The 26994-nt window shown below is 45.5% G+C and overlaps 1 protein-coding gene across 1 annotated transcript; it reads left to right on the top strand.

The window, feature by feature from the left end:
* The first annotated feature begins 465 nt into the window (after nucleotides 1–465).
* Ergic2 (ERGIC and golgi 2) lies at nucleotides 466–26717 on the top strand. The gene is made up of 14 exons (XM_021659941.2): nucleotides 466–607; nucleotides 5118–5260; nucleotides 6781–6889; nucleotides 8999–9045; nucleotides 9571–9641; nucleotides 11865–11905; nucleotides 14827–14928; nucleotides 15624–15719; nucleotides 18846–18901; nucleotides 20106–20204; nucleotides 21260–21357; nucleotides 23250–23412; nucleotides 24430–24512; nucleotides 24649–26717. Exons 2-14 carry the CDS (start codon nucleotides 5155–5157, stop codon nucleotides 24709–24711), a joined length of 1134 nt encoding a protein of 377 aa, XP_021515616.1. The 5' UTR covers nucleotides 466–607; nucleotides 5118–5154; the 3' UTR covers nucleotides 24712–26717.
* Nucleotides 26718–26994: the final 277 nt, after the last annotated feature.

The raw sequence follows: 26994 nt of genomic DNA, 5'->3' as shown, positions 1-26994 counted from the left end.
AAGTGGGTGAAGAGATCTGAAATGAGCTTCCTCTGCAGCCCTTCCGAGCCACCCTCTCTTCCAAACTCTGTACGTCCTGAGCTGTGAGGGCACAGGAGATGAGGTGGCGCTGGTGACAGGCCACGAGCAGCGCTGTCTTGCTCTTCTGTGGGGCTTAGGTATGGGAAACTTCAACCGTGCTGACCGCACAGCTGAAGCCCTTCCCCGAGTCTGACACGGCACATCCAGGTGTTCTTGACGGAGGCCACTCAACCAACTTAGCCTCGAAGCGCCGCCCAGGCCTTACGGTGCCCAGCGGCCACTTCCGGTCCGAAGAGCCGAGCGCAGTCCGGGTCCCTCGCCGTCAGATGGACGGTAACTGGTCCCTTCCTGGAAAGGCACAGGCCTCGTGGGCTCGCTTCGGTTCCACGTAGCCACGCCCCTTCCAGGTTCACCGCGCCTCCTGATGACGTCACACAAGTCAACACGGGAACTATCGCGAGGTCTCCCCTTGAGGCCCGCTCAGCGGTGTGAATTGTTTCTGTTCTCGCGATAGTTTCGCGTTCGCCGGGCTCGGGCGACCCGGGCTTCTGTGAAACATGGCGCTCGGCTGGGACCGTAGCACTGGGTAAGATGCTGAAGCCCCGCTGGGGCCGTTCCCTCCGGTTGCGCCGGGCAAGCGGGGACGCGGGCGCCTTGGAGGGCGCCCCAGCCCGGCGCTGGCCCGCGCGCGCGGCCCCGAGGAGGGCCGCTGGCCGCCGAGCCGCTCCGCTGGCCGCCGAGCCGCTTCGCTGCCCGGGGGCGTTCCTGCCGACGGGGCCCGGGGCTTCGCCGGGACGCTCCTCTCGGGCCGGCCGTCGTGGACAGCGGCGGCCCCGCCGGCCCCGAGCCCACCCTCACCGGGACGGGTGGTGTGTGCGTGCGTGTGTGTCCCATTCCGAGACAAGTGGTGCGTGTGTGCGAGCGTGTGTCCTGTTGGTCAACTGTTGACCCTTCGGGAGGCGATAGCTCAGCTCCCGACACAGGCCAGCCCTGGGAATCGTTGACTAGATTTGGCAGGTCCGTGAGCAAACGTGCCATTAACTCTGCGTGTGGAATCCAGTGCCCTCCAGACGGTAGGCAGGTAACAGCTGTGTCGCTGTTGCGAGGTAGGCAACAGCTGAAGACAGATAAAACAGCCTTTCCTCGCCTCTGTGGAGCTGAGATTGCGAATTGCAGTCCTTCAGCCCGACTGAACTACAGCGCACACGCCTAAGGAGACGAGTGTGCAGGTTCGCGCAGGGGTCGTGTGCCTGCCTTGTTTATTACTCCCTAAGTTACCACTGTGCCAGCCTGTCGGGGAGCGTCCTGAGAAGTAGAACGGCCTTGTTGTAGTGAGCTTGGGAGCAGGCACTCTCTGTGCCATACTCAGCCTCACTACGTTAGGGTATTGTTACACGTTAACACCTGTCACGGCGGACATTGCACAAATACGACAAGTTCAAAGGCCCTGGAAGGAAGTCACGGTAGTCTAGAACAAAACGCACACAGCGATCTACCTGCCTCGACCTCCCCAGTGCTGGATTCCAGGCGTGCGCCACCGCACCCAGTGATTTTCCTACCATTTAATTCTGTGTTTTAAGGACATCGAGAGCTTATCGTTCCTCATCAGTAAACGAGACTTCCGCGTCCTGGTTTCCTCATCAGTAAACGGGAATAATGCGGTAATGGTTAGCTCCTAGGACGTTGGGAAGAGAACATGTTTCAGACAGTGAAAGGCTTCCGAACTCCTGCCGCTGTTTTATTTATCAGGTTCTGACTTGTGCAGGTCCATGTGGCCTGAGTCCTTAAAAAAGCCCTGTAGAGCCTTTATAACCCTTAAAACTGATTACATTTTTGATGGCTATGTTTAGCAGGAACTCTTATATACTATATACTCGACCTCCTCAGTTTGGAAAACTATTGCTCTTAATTAGTACTGCGGGCTTTTCCCCCCCTGCTTCTCCACTTACAAGTCTTATTTTTATCAGTATGCCCCTGACTTGTTACCTAGTCATCTTGCCCCTGGAGAACATTTATATTGCAAATGTATCTCCTGTGTGGTTGACCTGTTTCCTCTCTTTTGTATCTGGTTATTTTAATCTCGCACACGCAGATTGAGTAGCTACTGCTGGTCTTACACTGTGTTGCTGGGGAGCAGCGCCGACCCATGTTGGAATGATGCCAGTTGGTAGTTTCTTTTTTTGTGTTCGTTTTCCACATCTTCAGTTTGTGGAAAGACCTGCTCCGGTACTCAGTGGAGGGCTTCCTTGCTTTCCTGGCTCTGCACAGCGTGTAAACACGTCCCTACACTGTCTTTGCATAGTGGTCTCCTGTCTATTGGCGCCTTCACCTGCTCTTGAGAGGACACCAGTTCTTAACTTTGCTTTCCCCCAATCCACTGTGATTTCAACTAAGTCCATTTTCAAAGGCCCAAATTTCTTCCTAAGGTTCGTTTGTAAGTACCGTGGCCCAGGGCTTCAGCATATCTCTCTGGAGACATAGCTCACCCCACGGTGTAGTGCACGGCTCATGCACTGTTTCCATCGAGAAATGAGCATCGTAAGCAGCAGGTGGTGGTAGAGGGTGAAATCGTGCAGGAGGGAGGTACAGGCGCTTGCCACAAGCCTGATGACTTGCACATCACCCCCAGGGCCTACACGGGAGAAAAAGATCTGATTGCTGTAGGTTGTTCTCCACCGTCTGCATGTGTGCCACGGCACTGGTGCTCCCCTTCCCAGTAAATGTAATGACATGTGTCTCATTTAAACATAAATTCTTTTCCTTTTTGTTGAGCAAGTTTTGTGAGTTCTGTATTCTCATTATTTCAGGAGCATTGGTATCTCAGCATGAAGAGGTTTCTTATTTGTTAAGGAGTTGTTTAAGTGTTGTCTTAGCTGTTATATCCTTGAGGTTTTGTTTTTGTTGCTTTCAAAATACACGGACAAGCTGGGCATGGTGGCACACGCCTGTGATCCCAGTACTTGGGGAGGCAGAAGAAGGCAGTTCATTGTGAATTTGAGGCTAGACTGGTCTACAAAGTAAGTACAGAACAGCCAAGGCTACACAAGAGAAACTCATCTCAAAAAACCAAAAATAAATAAATACACAGGACAGTTTATAGGAGACAGCAAAGAGACCAGGTGTGGTATTAGATCTAGATCAGTGTTTTTTTAAGTGTTCATTTACCCAAATCTTCGGATTTGCAATCTGTGCTGCTATGCATGTTTTCCTTTCGTCCCTTAGTGATGTCAGACATTGGCACTGCAAGGCTGAGGCAGATGGGTGTCCTTTCTTACTGTCCAATGGAGGAGACAGACATGCTGCCCCTTGCAAGAAACACTTCTGGGCATGGAAGGGTATACAGAAGACTACGTGGAGTCGATCATGTGAAAACAGGAGAGGAGGACTAACTCTGGCAAGAGAGAAGAATGAACACTGAAAGGTTTTCAGTGTTGCTGAACTTAGACCGAAAGACACTTGATTGGATGGACGTGGTTTGTGAGGCATTGTGTGAGCCATGGTAGGGTGGTCTAAGTCCTGAGTGCCAGTGGGAAGGGACGTAGGGATGAGAGAGAGCATGCATAGGCCGATGCTCTTACCAGGGGATTCATAGAGTTAAGGGAGTGGATTGAAGCCACGCAGAGGCACTGAGACTCGGGTCCTAGGAAGGGGTGGGTCTGTGTTAGGAAGAGAGCAACTAGAGAAACTTAGAACAGGTGAAGTCTGAAGCGCACTGTGTTTGGCTTGTGCAGTTCTCTATGCTGCTAATCAGTCAGATGGGAAAGAAGAGATGGACTGTGCTGAGTATCTCAGTGGTTGACTTCTTGGAAATGAAAATCTATGTGGTAGAAGGCAAGGAGACAGTTTTGAGGGATCGGAGCTGGACTGAAGATTAGGAGGAACCCACATGGAGATGGAAAAATAAGCATCAACTCCACTTGCATAGTCCTGGGTTTTGAAGCAGTTTGGCCTTTCATCTTTTGTTTTTGAGGTTGGGGTGCTTGTTGAGATTGTTTCATGAGGAACAAGATCACTCGGAGTGAGGGCTGAGAATATGACTATAAATACGTTCTAGACAAGGCTGCGGTGTGAGGTTTTTCTCTTGGATGTTGTACCGTGAAAGCTAACAACCCTGAGAGCCAGTTTAGTCAGGATATGGGAGGGGAAAAGGGTTAGAGTTAAACTTGGCAGTGGAGACAGTGTATTCAAGTTGGCTGTGGCTGTGCTCGCAGAGGTCGTGCCCTGGAGTTAGACTGAGTTAGGGGCAGTAGAGTTTTGCAGTAGCGATAGGGGAACATTTTTACTAGCGGGTGAGAGACCATGATGATGGCTAGCACTTGCTGCACAAGCGTGAAGTCCCGAGTTTGGCTTCTGAGTGCTTGTTAAAAACTGTGTACTGGCGTGTCCCTCTCATCGTAGCCGTGGGGAGACAGACAAGAGGGCGCCCGGGCCTTGTTGGCCATCCAGCCTGTCTGGATTGATCAGCTCCAGGGTCAGTGTCTCACAAAATGAGACGGAGAGATTGAGGAGTCCTCCACCTGCATGCGTACATGTATGTGTGCATGCATGAGCAGATGCACCTTACACACCACACACACAAGAGATCTTGTCATGTACGGTGAACAGTGATTGAATGATTGAAGGATGTGATGTGCTCTAGAGGTGAGTAAATGTGTGAGAAGACATGATGGGACCATTTGCAAGTGTGACGTTTTAGGAAACAGTTGAGCTCAGTGTATTTTCTTACTGTCTGTGGAGTCGGCCCCCCATGGACCCTGAGACACACCTGCATTGCTAATATTGCAATAAGTAGCTGAGAACGTAGCCACAGCTTGTCATGACCTTTTTTCCACATGTATATAGAAATTATATAAAAATTATATATAATAGTTTGTCAACTTTATAAAAAATAAACTTAACTTTTTAAATATTAAAAATGTGAGTTTCCTACTTTTGGTCGTTTTAATGTGTGTTTGCGTATTGCCTTTCATTAGTGATTTTGAGTGGGAATGGGGAAAAGAGTCGTGGGCACTATGGTGTGTGTATACTTTTTTGTCAAGGAGAGTTGGCAGTGCAAATTTCTGAAGAAATTGGGCATATATTTGTTTGTTTTTCAGCATGACTATATGAAGGAAGAGGAAGGTTTTTCTGAAGATGAGGCGACTGAATCGGAAAAAAACCTTAAATTTGGTGAAAGAGTTAGATGCCTTTCCCAAGGTTCCTGACAGCTATGTGGAGACATCGGCCAGTGGGGGAACAGGTGAGCTCAGTTCAGAGTGACTTACGGATCACCAGCATGTGGGCGCTGGCCACGAGGAGGGGTTCACTGCTGGATGGCACACGCTCTCCAGCTCTCATCAGCGTGCTCCGCACACCTGGAGTGCGGACTGAGGTGCTCCCAAGTGGAGCAGTGCAGCTGACACTTGGGTGTGCTGGCTGTGTGTTATTGTGCCACATGATTCTTAGCATAAGTGACTCTGGAACTGGAGGGTTAGGAAGGGCTGCTGACAGCCCTGCTCCCGGGCTGCTGAGTGGTTGTAAGTCTGCGTGAGAAGGTCTTGTCTCTCAGGACTCAGCACGGAGGGAGAGGGAGTTATGTTTGCACTAGTTCTGTCTTCCCTCAGATGAGCCAGTAACCTTTATATTGCTGTGTTAATGTATTATTAATTACACACGCTGTTATGTGTAAAATGCTTAGAATAATACTTGGTACAAATAAGAGTGTCTGTTAAATAAGTGGTGGACTAGCTAAGAAAAAACCTGCCCCTAATGATACGTCCTTTGATTTCCCCATGGAGCAGTAATAAGGTAATGTTTCATATGCTGTTTCATGGGGTAAAAATGTGTGATGAGGGCTGCATACAGCTCAGTTGGTGCTTGCCTGGTATGTGTGCAGCCTGGGTAGAACCCCAGCACCACATAAACTGAGCCTGACTGTGACTGAGGCTACAACTAGGGGGGTGGAGGCCGCAGGATCTCAAGGTCAAGGTTATTGATTGCATAGCCAGTTATACAGGAGCCTGAACTACTTGAGACTGACTCAAATAACAAATAAACAAACAAAAACAAAATAAAGTACAGTAAAATGACTTGCTAGTTGTAATTCCCACGATTGACGCTTGTTAGTCAAAAGAAATGCCAGCTCTGGTTGCAGAGGCTGGGTTGTATCTCGTAATATTTATTTAGTGAGTGTTTGTTTGCTTTTGTTTCTCTGTGTAGCCCTGGGACTAACTGTAGACCAGTTGGCTAGAACTCGCAGAGGTCCATCTGCCTCTGCCTCTGAGTGCTGGGCTACAGGAGTGAGCTGCCACTGCCCGGCTGTTTAGTGAGTCTTTTGACCAGGTTTTTACTTCAATTTTGCTAGGTAGTGATAATATATTTAGGGTGCTGCAGAGTAGCTGAAAGTATTTCTTTCCTGAGGAGCTTGCTGCAGTTGCACTGTAAGTGCATACGTATCCTTACTAATGAGGGAAGTACTTTCAGGTGGCTACGTCAGTGTACTCGGCCTTGTTACCTGTGACTGCCACCCTGTCTAGGGAGAGGCATTGCTGAAACTGGACCAGCAAGTCTTTCTCAGTGAGCAGATGTTGTGTTCCCGTTGTACTCCTTACGTTGGCAGTTTTAGCTGTATAAAATGTTTAACATTTTAAGATAAATCATTTATACTGTTTATTCAGATGACACTCATGTTGGACTTTGTATTTTAATCCTGCTTAAGATAGCTGTTTACTTTTTTATTGTTTTAATTGTGTCTTTTTCCCCCTTTGTTGGATTTCTCAGTTTCTTTAATAGCATTTATCACGATGGCTTTATTGACAATAATGGAATTCTCAGTGTATCGCGATACATGGATGAAGTACGAATATGAAGTAGACAAGGATTTTTCTAGGTAACTAAGTTTTTCTTTTTAATACCTTTATTAAAAAAGTTTGTTAAAATAACATCTTTTTAAAATGTCCTTTATTTTGTTTTTGCTTTATCTTAGTTTTGAAGAAATAGTACTGGAAATTCTCATTAGTTGCTTGCATAAGATGAGGCATTTTAGAATCATTTAAATACTGGGTAAATCCTACTAAAACAGATTCAGTATGCATTTGTTTAAAAAAGAAAAGAAAAACACCAAAAAAACCTAAAAGCATGCTTTTTCTTAGCTGGGGATGTGGTGGCAGTTATGTCTCTGCTAACCTGAATTTTGATATAAATTACTTTAAACCTTGAAGACAAAGTACTAGGAGACAGAAGTAGCCTGACAGTCACTCATTGGTTCATGTTTCTGATGGGTTCACTCTTCTTCACATCCCAGCTCTGCTAATGACCACAACACATACATGATTTGGGCATGTCAGTAAGTCTGTGTTGTGTGTGCTTTGACTTTCTAGTCTGTAAAACAAATAGTAACTATAGGATTCTTCTCCTGGGTTTGATGACCAAAATACCTCACAGTTTGTACATTACACATAACTTGGTGAACATACAGTGAACTCTCGTTGGGCCTTGCCGTTCACCTGTAGCATCACTCATCTGCTGTTCAGGTGCTGGTTACTTCTCGGGGGCCTCACTGCTGCTTCTACTTGCTTTATGTTTACTGTCATTGAAACAATTAGCGTTGTGTTTGGTCTCCTTGGCTTCTTGAACTTGACATGCACTGACATGGAGTGGTTTGAGTTCCTGACAGCTTTGAGACTGTGCTGCTCTGAAAATTTTTAGTTCCTACTGAAATCAGTTGAAAATAATCACTAGAAGCAAAGTTTTGATGCGCAGCACGACTGAATATGTTTATGTTCTGTTAAGTGTGTATTAGGGCTTCTCTGCTGTGGTAATAGAGTACCTTGGCCAAAGATAGCTTATAGAAGAGTTTATTTTAGCTTTATGGTTCCCAGGAGTAGAGTCCATAATATTAGAGAAGGCGTGATGTGCCCTCAGGAGCTGGCTGGGCACGGTTCCATCCACATGCAGAAAACGAAGGGAAGTCTCAGCAGTCTGGTTGTTTAATGTCATGCAGCAGTTCTTGAAGGAAGTGGGTCTAGGCTACGCAAAGCCCTCAAGGCCCTCCCCAGTTCTGTGCTTCTTTCGACAGGACTTTGAGGTTCAGTAACCTCCCCAAGCAGTACACAGGCCTATTGGGGACATTTTTCATTCAAACCACGTGATGGATGATTAATTCTGATGTTTGAAAGTTAATTTTATGTGAACCAGTCTTTGAAAATGAAGTGTTGGTTGGATCTTGTTTAAAGGCCATGGAAAGTGAGCTTTGGTGTGTACATCTGTAATCCCAGCTCAGGAGCAGAAGCAGGTGAATCTGGGGGTCCAGCTAGCCAGAGCTGTACAGTGAGAGCCTGTCTCAGAGCGAAAGGACGTGAAACCTGTAAGCGTCACATGCTTTCTTGCTAGTTTGCTCTCCTGTGCCCTGACGTCCTGACACAGGCCAGTTTCTAAGGCTGGGTTGATTTCTGTTGGCCGAGTCTCTGCCAGCCAGGTGTGCTCCTTTGAGCACTAACGTCTGAATACCCGATGCGTTGACTGTGAAAGTCCATTCCCTGGTAAAGAAAGAGCACTGATGGGCACCCAGCATATGTATATGTATGGTTTTATGATAAATGGAAGAAAAAAACTTGGAATTCCTGCTTTTTGATTCAGGTTTCCTGTTGTTAAGGGACTGTTGTAGCTATGTTTACATGGCCAGAGACTGAGATTTCCCTGGGGTTCTCGTCACTATTGACAAAGGTGACACGGACGGGTTTCAGCTAGTCACTAAGTAGAACTTAGGGGGCGAGAGGGACGTCTCAGTGGTTAAGAGTTCTTGTTCTTGCAGTTCTCACATCAAGCGGCCTACGTAAAATCGAGTGTTTTAAAATGCTCTGATTCTGACTTCAAGGAATGCAAGTTAGGTCAGAACTTGTGTTCTGCTGTCAGAAATCCACATTTTTTGTAGGTGAGTTGATTTGCATTTCTGGTCTGTGCTGTTGACAGGTACTGACGTCCTGCTTTTCTCTTACAGCAAGTTGAGAATCAACATAGACATCACTGTCGCCATGAAGTGTCATTGTGAGTACACCCTCAGCACTGCCAGTATGTCTGCCCCTTGACCTCTGCATGTGACCTTAGTGTAAAAAGAATCAGAGCAAGGTTCTTGCAGTCCGAGCTGTGATCAAGGTGGCCGCTCTGTCCCGTGTGGAGTGGCAGGTTTTCTGCCCACACTTGGCGTGGTTTACAGGTTCAGTGGATTTGCCTTACACTTTCTTTGAATCCTTAAGATACTTCTTGTGATTAATAGTGAATTCAGCACCTTTAGTACTTCAAGGCTGTTTACTTTTGGAAAGCTGGTCAGTCAGTTAACCTTACGCGTTCTTACCATGTGTCATCTATTTTTCAGAACAAAAGATAGAAAAAAAATCCTCTTTAAATTTTGGAATGCTATCTACAAAAAAAAAAGCTTCATAGTGCTACTGTTTTAACTTTTGAACAAATGAAAGTCACGTCACATATTTTGAGTTTCTTTTCATCATCTCTGTTTTATAGCAGGTGATATTTTGATCTGAGTGCTGAGTGTAAAACTTTGCTTTAATGCAGATGTTGGAGCAGATGTACTGGATTTAGCAGAGACCATGGTTGCGTCTGCAGATGGTCTGGCTTATGAACCAGTAAGTTTGATTTATATGGTTTTTAAGTGTTTGCTGAAAAGACTTTAGACATTTGCTCTTAGTTTTGATTTTTTTTTTAATTTCAAAATTAATCCAAACTCTGTAAAAACTTGTGATGGAGAAAGGTTATACCTAATATCAAAAACTTGAGATAACCACAGATGGTGTTTTGGATCTTCTGTCCTATTTCAGGTTTCTGCTTCCCGTCAGGTTCCCTTTCTCTTTTTATTTGTCTTAAGAATGTAGGATTGTACTTTGCTTATCAGGGGACTTTATGACCTTTGCTACCTTCACCATGCCTAACTCTTTAAAAACATCTGAGCTGTGGCTTTCTTATCACAGCCTGAGGAATTTCATTGGCCTTTACCTCTTCCAGTGTTGGTACTCTGTTAATAGTCTCAGAGCACAAGCTGTCATAAAGTAGCTGACTCACAACATAGCCGTTACAGGATGTGTGCACTCGCAATGGGACTGGGTCAGAACTAGCCCTAAGACAGCGCCAGGAGAAGCGTGCAGCCCGCGGCACCATGGCGTGTAGTTTTCCTTTCCATGTTTAAAGTGATTTCCGTATCATTAAGCAGGCTTGCAGAATGATGAGCAAAGATGGAGGAAGAGTAGGATTCATTGACTGGGCTGAAGTGAGAAAGTCCCTGGGCTAGTTCCGATTGCTGAATGAACTCTAGTTTACAGCACGAGATACATGCGTGTCTTCGCTCTGTGCTGTTTTCGTTTTTGTTACTTTTGTATTCATTTATTATTTATATAGCAGTCTGCCTGCATATGTGCCTGCATGCCAGAAGAGGGCACCCAATCTCATTATAGAGTGCTGTGAGGGATCATGTGGTTGCTGGGAATTGAACTCAGGACCTCTAGAAGAGCAGCCAGAGCTCTTAACGCCTGAGCCATCTCTCCAGCCTTGTTTTCGTTACTTTTAAGTCACTGTGACAAGCCCTGTGAGAGACAGCCTGAGGGAGAAACTGTCCGTTCCGGCTCTCACAGAACAAGGTTTCCTTGGCCTCTTGTGCTTGGACGGAACATCATGGATACTGGAATGTGAGGCGTCCAAATATTCATCCCATGGTGACAGAGACCCCTAAAGTCCACACCCCCAAGTCCCTAGCACAGGGACTTACTTCTTTAGCTTCCTTCAGGCTTCCGCAGTTTTCCATCAGCCGGGGTCCTGGGTTTTAACTTAGGAACCTGAGGGGGACAGTTCAGAATCAGACCACAAAGCACTGGTAAAGTGAATGATGATAGACAAATACTTTATGGTTGCTACGCTTCTCCCACCTTCTCATCTCTTGTTTTCCGTTTGCAGTGTTTATTTTATAGTAACTTATGTGGATAAAGTTAACCATAAATTCAGAGGTTGTTCCATCATGTTAGAGAATGAGCTGCAGATTTAGATTCAGTGGTCGCCAGTAGACACCGAGGCCTTTGCACTTTATACTGTTGGCGGAATATTTAGTTCTAGTGCTTTCCTGTAGCCCTTGTATGTGCTCATTCACATACGTGGAGAGACCTGAGGTCAGCCTCTGGTGTCAATGGGAAAGGTCTTCCACCATGTCTTTTGAGATAAGAATCTCTTTCGTCGTCCTGGAAACCATTGGGCTAGCCTGGCTGGCTAGTGAGTCTAGACACCTGCCTGTATCCACTCCCATGCTGGGATTACAAACGTGCTGTTTGCTGTTTTACATGCGGCTACTGACACCGCATGGTTGGCACTTTCTTAGCCTCCAGCCTCTGACCTGTCTCTCTACTATTCATAAGTTTGGAGGTTTCTTTTTCAGCGAAGATGTGTGGTTGTTTTTGTGGCTATTTCCTATCAGGAAGAAGGGTTGTTGATGCTTGAGTTCCCACTTACTCCGTGTCCCATCTGTCATCTGTCCACCTACCTCTGTGCTGCCCTTTCAGTTTAGTCACCTCCAGACGCAGTGGGTTCAGGTGACTTTAAATCCCGAAATACCATTGCTGTGCTTCTGCTTGATTGCCAGCGTACATTTGTTTCCTATGCATGCCAGTGACTGCTCACAGGAAAATAGTTGTCATTAGCGAAGTCTCTGCATCTTGCCTTTGAATAAAACATGACAAGATTGACTGATGGATACTTCTTAGTACTACTGTCAGTTGATAGTTCTTATTCATAGAAAAACAGTTAAACTTGTCATGTATGAAAGCTAGGGGGGGTTCATGCTCCAGTGACTGTGTTCTCTTCTGTTACAGGCAGTGTTTGACCTCTCCCCACAGCAGAGAGAATGGCAGAGGTAAAGTGCGCACAGTCATCAGCGTAGAATCCTACATCACCTCTGTCTCCTGGAAGCTATGCATGTGTTAAATACTTTAGTATGTAAATAACCCTTAATGACCTCAAAACTGTCAGGTCTTAGGAGAGTCATACATAATCTTTATTATGCTTTGAATCATAAGTTCCAGTTTTTATTTGAAAATTTATTTAGCTTTTAAAAAAGTTTTCAGTATGAGAGTTTATATGAACATTGTTTAGAATTTGGTTTGGAGCCAGGTATGGCGGTTCACACCTAGAACCCAGCCCCTGGGGCTCTGAGACAGGAGGGTCGCAAACATCACCTCCTTTCCGGGCTAAGCAGTAAGTTCCAGAACGTGGGTTACTTGTGGAAACTGTCTCAGAAACAATAGAGTTGATTTGGACCTAGACAGCAGAAAGGAAAAGCTTCCTCATTCTGGGAACCGCCTCATGGAACTTGAGGTGACGTGCTGGGAACTCTGTGCCTGTGAACCTGTGGCTTGCCAGGGCACTGGGCTGGTGCATCTGGAGTGTAAACGTGTTTGTAAGAACTGCTTCTGTGTTGGGTGCTTTCTCCTTGTAGTTCCTAGGATGCCTTCTGTTTAGGGTTGCCTAATTGCAGATTATTGCCAAAAACGTACCTTATATGTAGGATTTTGGCAGACGTTTTGTTTTCTAATTCCCAGTATACTTGCAGAGTCTTTTTCTTTTAGTTACCAGTTTCCCTGGTTAAAAAGAGCAGTGACTATTAGGGCGCTCTGGGTTTCTAGCACTTTCATTAGAAAACTCTACCTAGAGATGAAATAGAGTACTTTTACCCAGAGATAGGAAGAGTCAGGTATGTGGTGCATACTTTAATCCCAGTAATTAAGAGTGTGGGCAGGAGAGTCAATAGTTCAGAGCCACCCTGTTTCAAACAGCTCGAACACACAAAAGCCCCAATTTTTAAGAGTTTTATTTATATGTATATGCTATATTGTGAGCTGCCTGAGGTGGTTGCCTGGAACTGAACCCCAGTGTTGAGGAGTAGCAGTGATTGGGAACAGAGACTCTTGGTGACGAGAGGCTTTCCATCCTGTTTGTGGGCACACCTTCTTGTGGAGGCCACGTGGCATTTGGTTGCTGTGTTCCATGCAGACCTCACATACAGTTTCCTCAAACTCTGAACATTGCCTCCATTAAGCTGAGTGTGAAGTACAAGACCGATGGAACACGGAGCAGCCTGGGCTCTAAATAGTTTATGTCTGTAGGTGTGTAAATCTGAGGATGGGACCTGCTTTCTAGACGCTTCTTAGTTACCACGTTCTGCTTCCAAGGGGGCCTTGTCACTTCCCAGTCCTGTGCACACTAGAGCGTGCTCATCTCAGAATTGGCTCTCAGTAATAATCAGGATCTCAGTCTCTTTCTTTATAAGCAAATTTCAAACCCTGCACTCACAGCTTTTTGGGATGTCTGCTTTCTTTTTCTAGATTTAAGGTTTATTTCAAATTAAATTTACTGTATAAAATTGATTTGTAATGTTAACAAAACAGGCCTGTTAACCTAGTATTCAAGATAGATAACACATAAATATTTGCTCATTCTGTGTCTGTGCAGTACTTTTACCATTGCAATGAGCTATGGTATGTTAGGAAATTAATATTTTGTGTTTTCTAAGATCATGTGTTTGTGTAAGTTTTTTTCTGCTTTCAAGTTCAGTATTTTTTAGAGTAGAGTAAGCTCAGAGCAGAGGTGAGTGGGAACTACAGAGTCACCACGTGTCACTCCCCTTTATCAGCATCAGCACCACAGTGTTTCGCTTGTGGTAATCGGCTGAGTCTGCAGGGCTCAGTGTGCCCCGAGGTCTGCATTCGCCAGGCACCCCCTGAGGAGGTCACTCCTGAGTGGACAGTCGTGTAACACTGCATCCACCACTGTGCCATTGAGCACCGTTTCAGTGCCCTGCAAGTTCTGTCTTCCCCGGTGAGGCTTTCTGTGCTTGCCCAGTTATGGCGTGAGATGGTACTGAAGGTCATGTAAAGGAGGTGAATCTAAGCATCGTTTCTATTTTTATATTTTAAGATTCACTCACATTTCACTATGTATGGTTCAACACTTTATTTATTTATCTTTTGAAGTTTTAGGTTTATTTCTTTTATATGTGTAAGTGTTATGCTTGAATCTCTGTCTGTGTAGCATGGATATCCAGGAACTGAAGTTAGGACAGTTTTGACCACCACCATGTGGGTGCTGGGATCAGCCCTGGGACCTCTCTGCTGGAGCAAGTAGTGCTTTAACCCTTGAGCCCTCTCTCCAGCCTGCTGTGTGTGTGTGGGGGGGGTGGTTGCCTGCACGTATGTCTGCTCCACTGGTGTGTCTGCTGCCTGGAGAGGCCAGAGGCCATTGCATCCTCTGAAACTCGCCTGCCAGCCTGTGGGGGCTGGGAAGAGCAGCCAGTGGTCTTCAGCGAGCCATCTCCAGCTCCTTAAGCATTGTCTTTTAAATGATTGTTATAAAGTTGTGTGAAGACCAACTATAGTGTTTTGCTGAGAGTGGTCCTATAGAGTAACGTTTCCTTCTTTCGGGAAAGAACATGCCAGGCAATGTGCCAGCAACCCAGCGTGTGACAAGCCTGGGGCTGTAGCACGTGACCTGCAGCCTCCAGTGTGGCCCTGCTGTGCGGCCTGTGCCAGCTTCTTCAGATCTGCAGAACTTACTCAGTGCCTGACAGGAGTGAAGGTTCTATAATGGCATGTGAAAGATAGCCCAAACACGCAGCAGGGCCACAGGAGCCTTTTGGGGCCTCTGCCTGCCCCTCTGTTAAACTGCCTGGCTTCGAGCGGTTAACTGAGTGCTGTAGTGTGCAGTCCTGTGGTGAGCCTGTGGTTCGGAGAGCCGTAGAGGGGCGTCTTGGCTGATGCGTCGCTGCCTCTGTCCCCGTAGGATGCTGCAGCTGATCCAGAGCAGGCTGCAGGAGGAGCACTCCCTTCAGGACGTGATCTTCAAGAGCGCGCTCACCACGGCGCCGGCAGTGCTGCCGCCAAGGTGAGAGGCCGCAGGTGCTCGCTGGCTTGCCCAGATCGTGCTGGACACAGCCTTCCGGTGGCCTGCTTTTCTTCCTGGGAGAGTGTTTTAGGCCTTAGCAGTATCTCGTCCTTAAGTTCTAGCCTGTGAGTTTGACCTTTTCAGCCAGTTATTTCACTTTTGTCTCCATTTGGAATTTTGCTGTGTTTTAAGAACAAATTGTAAGACTGTAGACATTTTGGTTGAGAATTTATTTTTACTCCTGTGTCAGAGTAAACCATGAAAATCATGCTGTAATCATGAAAATGATTTTTCAAATTTAAAAATATGCAGAGGCTTTATATTGGCTTAGAAAGAACACACGAGTTTGCAAGTGGGCCAGGTGCCTTTTTCTGACATCAGTGTTCTTTCTGTCCAGCCTGCACCGCAGTGCCGGAAACATAAGGAAAGCGTGCTGTGTTGCACGTTTTCTTTGAGTTCATAGTTCTTCTGCATTGGATTCAGTCCTTTGGGTGGGCTTGAAGATAGGTAATGTTGTGTTATGTAAGTGTAGCTGCATAGCAGCTGGAGGGGCACTGACACTCCCAAGCCAGTCCTGACATTTAGGACATTAGCTAAAAATTAGGGGATCTTGGTTGCCCTGTGTGCCCTTGCGCACGGCTACGCGGTCACTGTGTCTGCTGTGCACTGACACCTGAACGTGCCTTGCTTTACAGGGAAGATGGTTCATCTCCGACTCCAGATGCGTGCAGAGTCCATGGCCATCTGTATGTCAACAAAGTAGCAGGGAATTTTCACATAACTGTGGGCAAGTATGTTCTTTTCACTTCCTGAAGATCTCTGCATGGGCTTGGAGTGCGATAAAACTCCCATCCTCTCCCGACCAGGCAGTGTGTAGGCAGCCACAGAGGGGCTCTGCGGGTAGCCAAGAGTGAACACCTACCTGGTAACCTAGCAGCCGGAGAGCCCAACCGTAGACACGCCATCGGAGCATTCCTGTGGTGATGGTACGTTTAGCCCCTACGAAAAGTAGAAAGCTGCTGGTGTCTAGAATGAAGTAAATTGGGTGAATTTAGGAAAATTGTCACCTATTCTCCTGAATAATTTCCAGTGTAGAAACCATCACAAAACCTCTTGGTAGAGGCCATTGTGGATGAACATCTCCCCAGCTCCCTCCTTCCAGAGAGAGGTGGGGACTTCTTCCCTATCGAAGCCATCGGTTGCACGTTTGCTGTGTGTAGAGTGCCACCAGGCCAGAGCCTCAAAGGGCAAACAGTGAGAGAGAAGCCTTTCAGTCTTCCTCCGTGCTGAAGTCCTGCAGGAACCTTCAGACTTTGACCAGGAATGGTATTTACTGCTGACCTGGCCCTGTGTAGAGGCTGGGAGGAGAGCTGATAAGGAGAGCTGCAGCAGGTTGGAGTCCTGGGGAAACCTTGGAACTGTGGGGAGTTCCGTGCTGGGGAAAGCTGTGCAAGGGCGGCTTCGGTTTCTGTGGTTTAGAGAGAGAGAGCGTTAGGTTCTTATCCAGAAAGACTTCAGTGTTGAGAATGAGCACAGCAGACTTCTGTTTTCTTTGTTGTGCTTTTCTCCTTCAAACTCAACCTTTGTTGTTTGTCTCTGCTCAGTGCATTCAGGATGGTCATTTACCCATTTGCAGCATGGTCCTGGGGACTTTGAACCCTTGGCAGCACAGAGGCCACACATGATTGAGAGAGCTCATTACAGCTTTGCATGTAGGCAGCAGGAAACACACTGGGGCCTCTGTGTTCTGCATTTTCTTTTGGCCTGTTTTCCCCTGACTAAGGTTCAGGGTGGCTCTCCTTCCATTGCTAGGTCCCATCTGATAGGTTAGAGGGTATGTCAGAAAATAAGCAGGAACATTGAAGCGTTTTTAACAAGTGTGATTTTTAACATTTGTGCTCTTTATGCTTTCTAACAAGAAAGGGGAATTTATAATCTAAAGCAGTTCTTAGTTCCTCATTGAGTAAAGCTTTGGGTTAAGAGAAGCCGTTGAAGTCAGTACAACACTGGAGTTTGTAACAAGTTAGGACCGTTCGGCACATACCAGGACTTGGCAGATGAGCACAGTATGGGGAATTTTATTGCCAGTGTCTTCGTTGCTAAAATTGGTAGCTGGTAAAACATAAGTAAGGAAGAGTGTGGGGGTCTCAGGGACTGTGCTTGGTGCCCCACAGCATTGTTGCCAGTGTGCTGAACGTTGCTGCGCCTTACCATGTAAACGCCCTAGACACACGGGCTTTTGTCATCTTTTAGAGCACCATCTAACTTGGCCACAGAGCATTGTGGTCCCTACCTATGACACCGTGACTGCATCAAATCAACATGTATATGTTGATTCTTCTGGGCTAACGAAGCGTTCATTACAGCAGTCCCAGCTCCAAGGAGATGCAGCGGTCAGGAAATTAGCTTAAAATGTCTAGTAGATTTTCTAAGTGAAACCAAGTTTGTACGTGTGCCGAAAAGAGAGATCTTGTACTTGTAATTTAATGGAGTATGTTTGATAGCAGCACCTGAAGAAGTATGTTCGTTGAAAGCAGCCTGGCTTTGGACCATTAGTGTTGAGTGAGAAGGTGCTCCAGCAGCTGAGGACAGTGAGCCCAGGGTCCAGTAGCCAGCCTAGAAGACAGGGCTGGGGCGTGGCTCCGTGGTAAAGAGCTGCTGCGGCTCTGTGAGGCTCTGAGGTCCTTTCCTGCACCTACACTGGGCAGTCCACTCGGCTCCAGAGGGTCTGACGCCCTCTTCTGGCTTCTAAGGGTAGTGTGCTCATATAGACATACCCACAAACAGCACCTACACATAAACACATATAATTATAAATTAAGCAAAATATACTTTAAAAAAATCAAAAAAGTGTCTGACTGGGCTCCCTGGGATCCTGAAGAGTGCACAGGTGTAGGGTGTGGGTGTTGGTTAGTGGACTTGAGGATCAATGGTACTTTTAAAGTGATGGTGGGACTGGGCTCTCTGGACAGCTGAGCTGAGGGAGATTGTTAAGTCGTGGAGACTCCGGTTCCACAGCGTGAAGTGATGTCTCCTAAAATGTGTTGTCAGCTGGCAGTTGTTTCGTTTGCTCTTGTTGGACCTCCTGTTGTCATCTCTGTGACTTGTTAAAGCTCAGCATCCCAGCAACTGGTGTGGCTGAGCAGTGGGGAAGAGCTCTAACATTATCAGGGAAAACAGTATATATGTATTAAATAGTGTTTAAACATAAACTAGTGTGGCAAGGTGCTGCAGTGAGACGTGAGGGTCATGGTTCTGAGTGGCTCTGGTAGCCATTGGTGTGTCGGCAGACTGAGGTGGATGTTGTCATGGGGCCAGGGCCTCCAGCGTCAGCTCAGATCCCACTCAGACACTAGGACAGGTGCAAAGGAGGGCTTGCCATCAGCTTAATTGTACAGAGTTGGGAATTACTGACCTGTGATACACAAAGCATGAAGAGAAGACTAATAGTTGTCTAGACATGTCTTCAAGGGAGCGGGCAGGAGTTGATGCATGCTTATGGGTTTGTGTTTTCAGGGAGGAAACATGAAGGGTTATTTCAGGCCATTTCCAGACACACTTGAGATCATTTTTGAAATTGGGAACACCAACTTTAAACCTCAGTGAGCAAAGCAGTTTCCCCAGAAAGCATATGTGAGCTACAAAGTGTGAACTGGGTAATTATGGTTGTGTTTTACTAATAATTGTTTCTGAAATGGTGTTCTCATTCCGTAACTGTGATATCCTTGGTGTCTGTAATTTTGCCTCGTAAATACTTACTGTGTTTCCCATGTGGCTTTCTTAGCCCTCAGCTTAGGACCTTGCAGAGCTGGCTTAGTTGTAGGCCACGAGCTCTCCCGTACTTATGATACATGTTACTGAGTAGCACAGGGAAGGTTGGCCTTCTGTTACTTATGTGTGTTTTTTCCTCCTTTCAGAGCAATCCCACATCCTCGAGGCCATGCACACTTGGCAGCACTTGTCAACCATGATTGTGAGCAATTTTTGAAATTTTGTTTCAGCATAGAAAAGTTAATTTTGTCTGTGTGTTTTTCATTTGCAAACACTAATGAGCTTTAAAAGTGAATTGTTGGCTCATGTGGTGGCATACGCCTTCTGCCTTTAATGCCAGCCATCCAGAGACAGAGGCAGGTGGATCTCTGAGTTTCAGGCCAGCTGGGACTAAATAGTGGGATTCAGTCTCAAAATAAGTAAATAAAAAATGTTAACTCAGTGTGTCAGTACCTATAACCCCAGTACTTGGGAGGCTTGAACAAGGGGATTGCCGTAAATCTGAAGTTAGCCAGTGGTACACAGTGAGTGCCCGAGTCAGTGGCCCTGCTTCAGGGAGCAAAAGCCAGAAAAGGTTAAGTTGTTCAGAAATTAGTATCCGAAAAGAAAACAAAGACTTGACACCCATCTAGAGGAAAACACATTAACTGTGCTGCTTCTGATCTGCTGTCTGTAAGTTCACCATGTTCCATGTTTCTCCTTGTTTACTGCTTAGAAGTCACTGCAGTGAGTGCTCTGTGTCATTCTGCATAAATCCAATGACAAGAGAGTGTTTTAAGTTTAGTTCAGTTTGTAGATCCAGACACAGACACGTTCACGCAGACACACAATTACTTTGGGGTAATGATTATTGTAAAATTTAAGTGTTTTTGGAGAGTGGGGTTGAGACATGTTGTCATGTAGCCTGCCAGGTTGGCATCAGACTAACCTGAAATACCTAACCCTCTTGTGTCTGGGTACTGGGGCTACAAGCATGTGCCACTGTACCAAGCAAGTCTTCTCTTTAAACTTTGCTTTTGAGAACAAAGCAAACTCTTTAAAAACAATCGGTCATATGTACTGGTGTATCTTAACAGTATCTGTGCTCACTTTCATTATTTGACCACCATCATCCTAGGTGCTCTCAGGGCACGAGCTTGTATTTGTACGATGTTTAGAATCAAGAATGTTGTACGTTTTGCACATAAGAATTAAATAAGACATTTCATAGAAATTAATTTGTATACAATAAGATTTGAGGTGGCATTTTATTAAAATTATTGTAGCATCTTGTATATTTTTTAAACATGTTAAATATTGTTAAACTTGCAAATTTTAGGTGATTTTGAGAGTAGATAAAAAAGTAAAATCATTTGTAGCATGGCCCTTTGAAGAATAATGTAATTTCTCTGCCTTTTTTATCTTAGCTTACAACTTTTCCCACAGAATAGATCATTTGTCTTTTGGAGAGCTTGTTCCAGGAATTATTAATCCTTTGGATGGAACTGAAAAGATTGCTATGGATCGTAAGTATTTAATGACTCTCCTAGAACTTCCATACAGGACATTGCTCTTAATGCTGTTTGGTTGTCATTCCTCCCACACTCGTGAAGGTTGTCTAAGTGGCTGGTAAGCGTGTGGCAGCAGTGAGTGGAATTTGAGTATTAAAAAGTAAGTCCTTAAACAGATCGAAGAGATACAAAGGGTGAAGAGAGTTGATTTGTTGGTAATCGTGCAGCTGTCCTTTTCGTAGTCACCAGGGGAAGAACTTCTCGTGTCACAGGTTCAAGGCTCTAAATGCCATGTGCTTTTGTAGGAAGCTCCCTGGAGAATGTCACCAACATAGGAAACTTTCGTAAGGCTACTCCGATCTGCTTTGCTGTGAGTGTGCTCAGACGTTAGGGCAGCACAGGAACTGTGTTTGTGTTTCCCCCTCCGCTCCTATGCTTGGCTCTACTTAATCAAGCACTGAGGATTATTTTCTTAGTTCCCTAGCAAGTGGTGCATAGCCTGTGTTCAGGTGACTTTGAGACGGTGTCTTACCACTGGCCTGGCAGTAACCATGTAGCCAACGGTGGCCTTGCACAGTCCTCAGTCACAGACTTAGGTTTCCATGTCAGCTTGTTTTTGGACATTGAAATTTGTGACTTGTTTTAACCCTAGTGAGGCCCTGTGACCCTAAAAATGACCTTTGATCGCATAGTAATCACTGAGCTCTGCTGTCGTTTCCAAAGTCTGGCAGTTCCAGCTGACTGGTGTGTTTTGGACTAACAGATGAGAACTGTGGTCACCGATACATGGGGTTTTATTGGTGCTTCTGGTCTGAGAAACCCTTGCGGCCTTTGCCTTCTTAGGTTGCCTGCGTGGTTTGTCAGTGCCAGAACCACTGCGTGTGGGCACTGGGAGTCTGGTTTATCAAATATGAGCGCATTATTTTCACTAGCCTTTCTGTCGTCCATGACATCCTAAATTAAATGGTTATTTATATTAAATTTCAGGTTGATACTTAATAGAAGAATAGATTTGGTAGTACTCTATTGCTACTGGATTGATGAGAAGGCATATTTTGTTTTTATTATAGACAACCAGATGTTCCAATATTTCATTACAGTTGTGCCAACAAAGCTACACACATACAAGATTTCAGCAGACACCCATCAGTTCTCTGTGACAGAAAGGGTAAGTAGGACCTAACTGCTAAAATGATCAAGGGGTTGGTTTTTATAGTTCCCCAACTGTAAGATAAGGTTGAGGTTAAACTCTGTGGATGTTTTGAAATGAATTAACATTTTAAGAAAAAAAAAAAAAAGTATCAGAAATGGGTATTAGTGTGTGTGTTCTAGAGGAAAAAGGTTTTTTTTTTTACAATCTAAACTACGATGGCGGAGGTTACCGCATGGATTTCAATTCACGAAATTCTGTGGAGTAGAGGCAGCCCGTAGCCTGCCGCAGGCCTCCTGCTCTCTTTCTGTTCGTAGTGTGTCTTCGTCTGAGCAGGCTGGCAGTGCAGCAGGGCTGACTGAAGCGTACTCCAGGCTTCAGGGCCATGGGCTTAGCAGTTACGTGAGACAGAGAGCAGGCCTGAGCAGTGGCTGTCTGTCCTTGTGAGAAAGGAGGTTGAGGTTGGTATTCCTCAAGGGCTGGTGTGCAGGTGAGTTTCAGGGCATGTGAAAGCTTTGCACTCCACGCTTCCTCCTGTGATAATGCTGCCATTGGTCATCTCTAGGGCTTCCGTGAACATAGGGTGTCCTTGTGCTTCTGAATCCAATGTTATTTCAGTGTTACATGTCTAATTTTCAAGTGGTTCAAGGAGTGAAAACAGGTGTGTAGTGTGTGTGTCAGTAGATAAGTAAGTGTTGTACTTCCCAACATTTCTGTCAGCGCAGGAAGACACTTCTCACAGCAGTATTGACAGATAGCGGAGAAACACTGTGTAGGTTTAGCAGGGCTTCGGGGCAGAGTGAGCAGGTAGATGTGGAGGGCTGTAGATGGCTGTGGAGGTGCTGAGAGCCATGGTCTGTGAGAGGACCTGGCGTGTTTTCAAGCCGGTGTGTGCCTGCTTCTGCTGCAGATGTCTTTGCTTAGAAGCCCCTTTCCAAGATGCAGTGGGAAAAACAGAGAACTACTGCATTCTGAAGTGGTTTATTGTGTTACAAGGGTAGAAGACCAGAAACAGCTCAAGTTGTAAACCTGCTTGGAGGAAGGACGTGCGGCCATATAAAAGAAGTGTCTGGATGTGAGATTGTCTCCAGGGCATATTTGAAAATAGCAAAAAGAAATTAAAAATTCCCTGTGTACAAAGTGTTCGCTGTGGTGACTGTTTATTGTAAAGAGGTTACACCGCAGAGTGGGAGGGCTGGCCACTGTTGGTTGTGGAAGCCCACTTTAATCAAGGCCCATCTTCTCAGTGCTGCTGTGCCGCCTGCTCCCCAAGAGAGCTGGCATTACTGTAGGTGGGCACAGGTTCCGTGCCTTCAGCGTGATGCTGCGCTCCTGAGAGGTTTCGAAGGAATGAACTGTTGGAGGCTTGGTTGTTGGCTTGTGTATATGCTTCTCTTTATTGTAATAAGGAAGGGGTTTTGCCACTGTCCGTGTTCCTGATGCTTGCAGCTTAATTTCAGCTTAGTAAAATAGCAGGACAGGAAACACGTGCAAAGAAACAGTACAAAAGCATGTCACGGTGTAACTCGGTTCTTACTGCTTGCTTGGTTGTAAGCACATGAAAAAAAATGGTATGTTTAAGATTACCACTTCTAAACCTAGTTAAGAATAGTTCAGTTCTGGGTCGTTTGCATTTTGAAACAGGGCCTGGCTCTTGAACACGTGGCCCTCCAGCTTTCGCTTCCTAGCGCAGGGTTACGGCTTTACAGCACAGTGGCAGGATCGAGGTGGTTCTTTGGAAAGCTGACCCCACCAAGAACACGGTGCTTGTCTGAAGCGCGAGTGGCCCAGGGCAGTCCATCCTAGGGACAGTAGGATGTCTTGTGTGGCCCACCTGTAGCTTGTGAGGAGTGTGTGTTAGTGCCCACGTGATGTGCACATTGTTTTTCTCTCCTCTTCCCTCCTTTCAGGAGCGCATCATAAACCATGCTGCCGGCAGCCACGGAGTGTCTGGGATATTTATGAAGTATGACCTCAGTTCTCTCATGGTGACAGTCACTGAGGAACACATGCCTTTCTGGCAGTTTTTTGTAAGACTCTGTGGTATAATTGGAGGAATCTTTTCAACAACAGGTTAACATTCATTTCTTTGCCTAATTTCCTTTTGTTTTGTTCTGAGATGAGCTCTCACTGGGATAATAGCCATGAGCTGCCATGTCCTGCTGTCTGTCTGATCTCTAACAGTGTCTGTTACCGCAGATGTTGTAAAGATAGTTCACTGGGGAAGAAGCTGCTAGCAGCTGTTCAAGGCCCAGAACAAAAAGAAAATACATAAAATGGTTACTGTTAAAAGTCAACAAAATACACATTTTCATATTTTAATATTTGGAGAATTCTTTAAATTCTAGAGCCCTAAAATATATTTCCTACCCTGTAAGCTTATCTACTTCACAGGAATCAGTAATGTAAGGAAGATTATGTGCTAAGCCACACATCCCGAGTGTTAGTTACCCCTAGAGTGTCAGACACAGCTGGGCTGGGATCTGTTGCACCCTTGACTTGGTAGTCCTTAGTTAACCTGTCTTTTCTGAAACATTACCTGCTTTGTAGGTGTGCTATAGGTGTATGTAAGAAAACGCCCAGGAAGCATCCAGGTAGAAATCCCCCGCGATTTAAAATTCCTTTCCCTATACACTATTTGAAGTCATCTTTTATGGTATTTTGAGTAGATCAGTAATGCTTTGGCGTCAGCCCAAGATTCGGGACTGTTTGCAGAGGTCACCCCAGCCCTTGCTCACTGTGAGCTCACCCTGTCACGTGTGACTCGTGTGTCTAGGACAAGGGCATGGCTTTTCCAGGCAGTTGTCTATGGCTTCATTTAAGGTCATTTAAATCTATGTTACTTGCAAAGTTATGTGAGAAAGTCTTGAATAGGTTGTTTGTAGGTTGTGAGTTTTGTGCGTGGAGTGTGGTTTTGACAGACAACTGCTTGTTTTTTTAATTTAACCCTCGAGCAGCTTTAGCCTGAGCCGCAGCTGCAGATGGCTCCTGTCAGCAGCCATGCTCTGTGGTGGTGTGCAGCTTCTCAGTCTCACCTAACAACATCAAAGCAGTTTAACTAAACACTGGGACTTCTTTTACTTATTGCAGGCATGTTACATGGAATTGGAAAATTCATAGTGGAAATAATTTGCTGTCGTTTCAGACTTGGCTCCTACAAGCCCGTCCATTCTGTAAGTGACACTGCCCTCCCGTTGTGCATGTCCTTCAGGCATGGTGTCATCATTAAGTCCAAATAGAAAGGACCCCCTCCCCCAGACCTTGTCAGCCGTCAGCCCAGTAGAGCTAACACTCTTCTCCTCCCCACAGGTCCCCTTTGAGGACGGCTGCACGGACAACCACTTACCTCTTCTAGAGAATAATACACATTAGCACCTCCTGGGTGGAGAAAAACTTTTTGCCTGAGACATAAAACCTTTTCTAATAATAAAATGTTGTGCAATATAGTCAGAGAGAAGAAAATATGAGAACCCAGAAACATACTTATTTAGAAAAAGGAAAAGGAAAAAAAAAAAAAAAAGAAGAACCAGCCAAGGAAAAAACCGAAGTCGTCTTGTATATGTTGTGTCTGTTACAAATGTCCTAGAAGAAATTATGCAGCTAACTGGAGAGCCAGCGCAGCCCAGAGTGCCCGGCGACGAAGCGGTGATGCTCTCCTAGCAACTGCTCTCCCAGACAGTGGAAAGCAGCGTCTAGAGGACGTGAGTGGACAGTGCTTAAAGACCATAGCATTGAAAAATGCAGATGTGTGCGTCCTTCTGTTTTTAAAGATGTGAGAATAAAGTGTGTAAAACATATGGAAAACTAGTCTAGACTTTAAAAAGCTGTAATCAGCTCACGTGGTTAATAGAGGAAGCAGGGACTGGACCGACCTCACAGCCATATTAATGTTAAGCCATAATGACTAGCCCGTGTTGTCCAGTCCTGGGTTCTGATGACAGTCACTGCTTTCCTCAGAACTCCAGGCGCTGACTTTCCTTACTGTTGAGGGTGGATCTCAGAGAACTAAGGTGAAGTCTCCCGTGGGCAGGGACATAGTGCTATGCTGTGTAACGGGTGTCACGCATAGCTGTACTTGACATGGCATGGAGAGGAGAGCGTGAACACTTACAAAGAGGAAAGTTACCAGTGTGTGCTTGTGGGAAGTAGAGAACAGGATAGCTGACCGAGAAGGCTGCGGCAGTGTTCCGTGCAAGGCAGCGTCAGGTCTGAGGCAGGGAGGGCGCAGCTGTAAAACTGCACGAGGAACCCAGTGCTGCCCCGGCCTGCATGGGGCTGAGGAGGCTGTCGGACCAGGTGCCAGCGCGAGGGTTCAGCACGCCCTGAGTGGGAAGGCTGGGGTTCGGTCCATGTCAGGTACATGTCTACGCTGGCAGTGCTGGCTCAGGGTGGCTTGTCACAAACTAGTGTTTCAAGTAAATGTTTTTAAAGATTAAAAAACGCTTTCTTGAAAGAGAGTAGGCAATCAGGGAAGGAGGAGATAGCAGGGCACTAAGCAAAAGGGTAGGAAAATGGTGTTTTGTAGAAAATAAAAATTTGTTTAAAACACACAGTATTAAGAGTTAAGAGGTTAACTGACTAATCTAATGTTTTAAAAAATTCAGGAAATTTTAAACAATGAATGACTCTTAAGGTTTTGTTTCCTTTTGTTTTGTTTTTCCTTAAATTTTATAGTTGGGCTAGAAACAGAGCATCTTTCCAGGAGGATTTTGTTGGTGAGAACTGGACTGTTGGCCGCTCGAGAGAGCTGTTGTCTTCGGGGTCTCCGTGCTAGAACGTTTAGTCAGGGTTCAGGGAAGGAAACACTGATTTAGAATTATGTTCAGCATTGCAATGTTTTTAAAAGACTTAAAATTATTTTAAATTATTTCCATGTTTTCTAAGTGCCACGTTAAAGTTTTATTGAGATGTATCTTTTCCATTAAAATTGACTCTGGGAATTTGTTTAAAGCAAAATTTCTTTGCTGTTAATAGACATTTTAAAAGTTAAGGCTTTCATTTGCAAGTAGTCAGGGTCACACTTTTCATTAAAAGCATGAACATTTTGACCGTCTGTTTGGGTGAGACAGGCAGCTGCAGCTAGGATTTGTGGAGAGAGCTGTGGCCTCCCCGAGGCTTTTTTTTCAGGTCAAAATGTCTCTGACCGGACAGTTACTCAGCTTTCTTTATACGGTGGATCTGTAGAGACAGGATACCTGAGGGTTCAGTTTTTTCTTTTTATTTACAGGCGTGTGCGTGTGTATTCTTCAGTCCTAATACTTTGTCTGAGACCCCGTTTACTTGAAATGTGTTTTTATACTATGTTTGTATGTATATACCTTGTCCTATAAATAATGAGTCAATAACAAGGAGAATAAATACTGTCAAGTGTCTAAACACTTGAATGTCCACCTCCTGCAATCGCCTGGCTCAGGGTTAGGACTGCAGACCACTGTCCCTTGACTTGAATGATGGACACTTCCCTCACCAGATACACTAAGAGCTATTTCTTCATCATCAGAATTTGTCACCTGAAACACAACTTACACTCTCAACTTGAAATGCATGAGAGTAAATTGTAATAGTTTGATAGGTGTGCTGTGATTCAGATGCCAGGAAGTTCTCCTTCATTTCAGAATCCTCCTTACACTTGTAGTCAAGACATAGTTTTTGATG

Source organism: Meriones unguiculatus, chromosome 5 (genome assembly GCF_030254825.1).
Source record: "Meriones unguiculatus strain TT.TT164.6M chromosome 5, Bangor_MerUng_6.1, whole genome shotgun sequence".
NCBI lineage: Eukaryota > Metazoa > Chordata > Mammalia > Rodentia > Muridae > Meriones > Meriones unguiculatus.
The sequence above is the reverse complement of the archived record's forward strand: the minus strand, read 5'-3'. Positions and strand labels throughout refer to the sequence as shown.

What these genes read in the sequence shown, in the direction of transcription:
- Ergic2 (XM_021659941.2), top strand. Translation starts at nt 5,155, where the DNA reads ATGAGGCGACTGAATCGGAAAAAAACCTTAAATTTGGTGAAAGAGTTA. An exon ending in ATGGTCTGGCTTATGAACCA is followed by an intron (nt 9,642 to 11,864) that starts GTAAGTTTGATT and finishes CTTCTGTTACAG; the next exon opens with GCAGTGTTTGACCTCTCCCC. An exon ending in CCTACAAGCCCGTCCATTCT is followed by an intron (nt 24,513 to 24,648) that starts GTAAGTGACACT and finishes TCCTCCCCACAG; the next exon opens with GTCCCCTTTGAGGACGGCTG.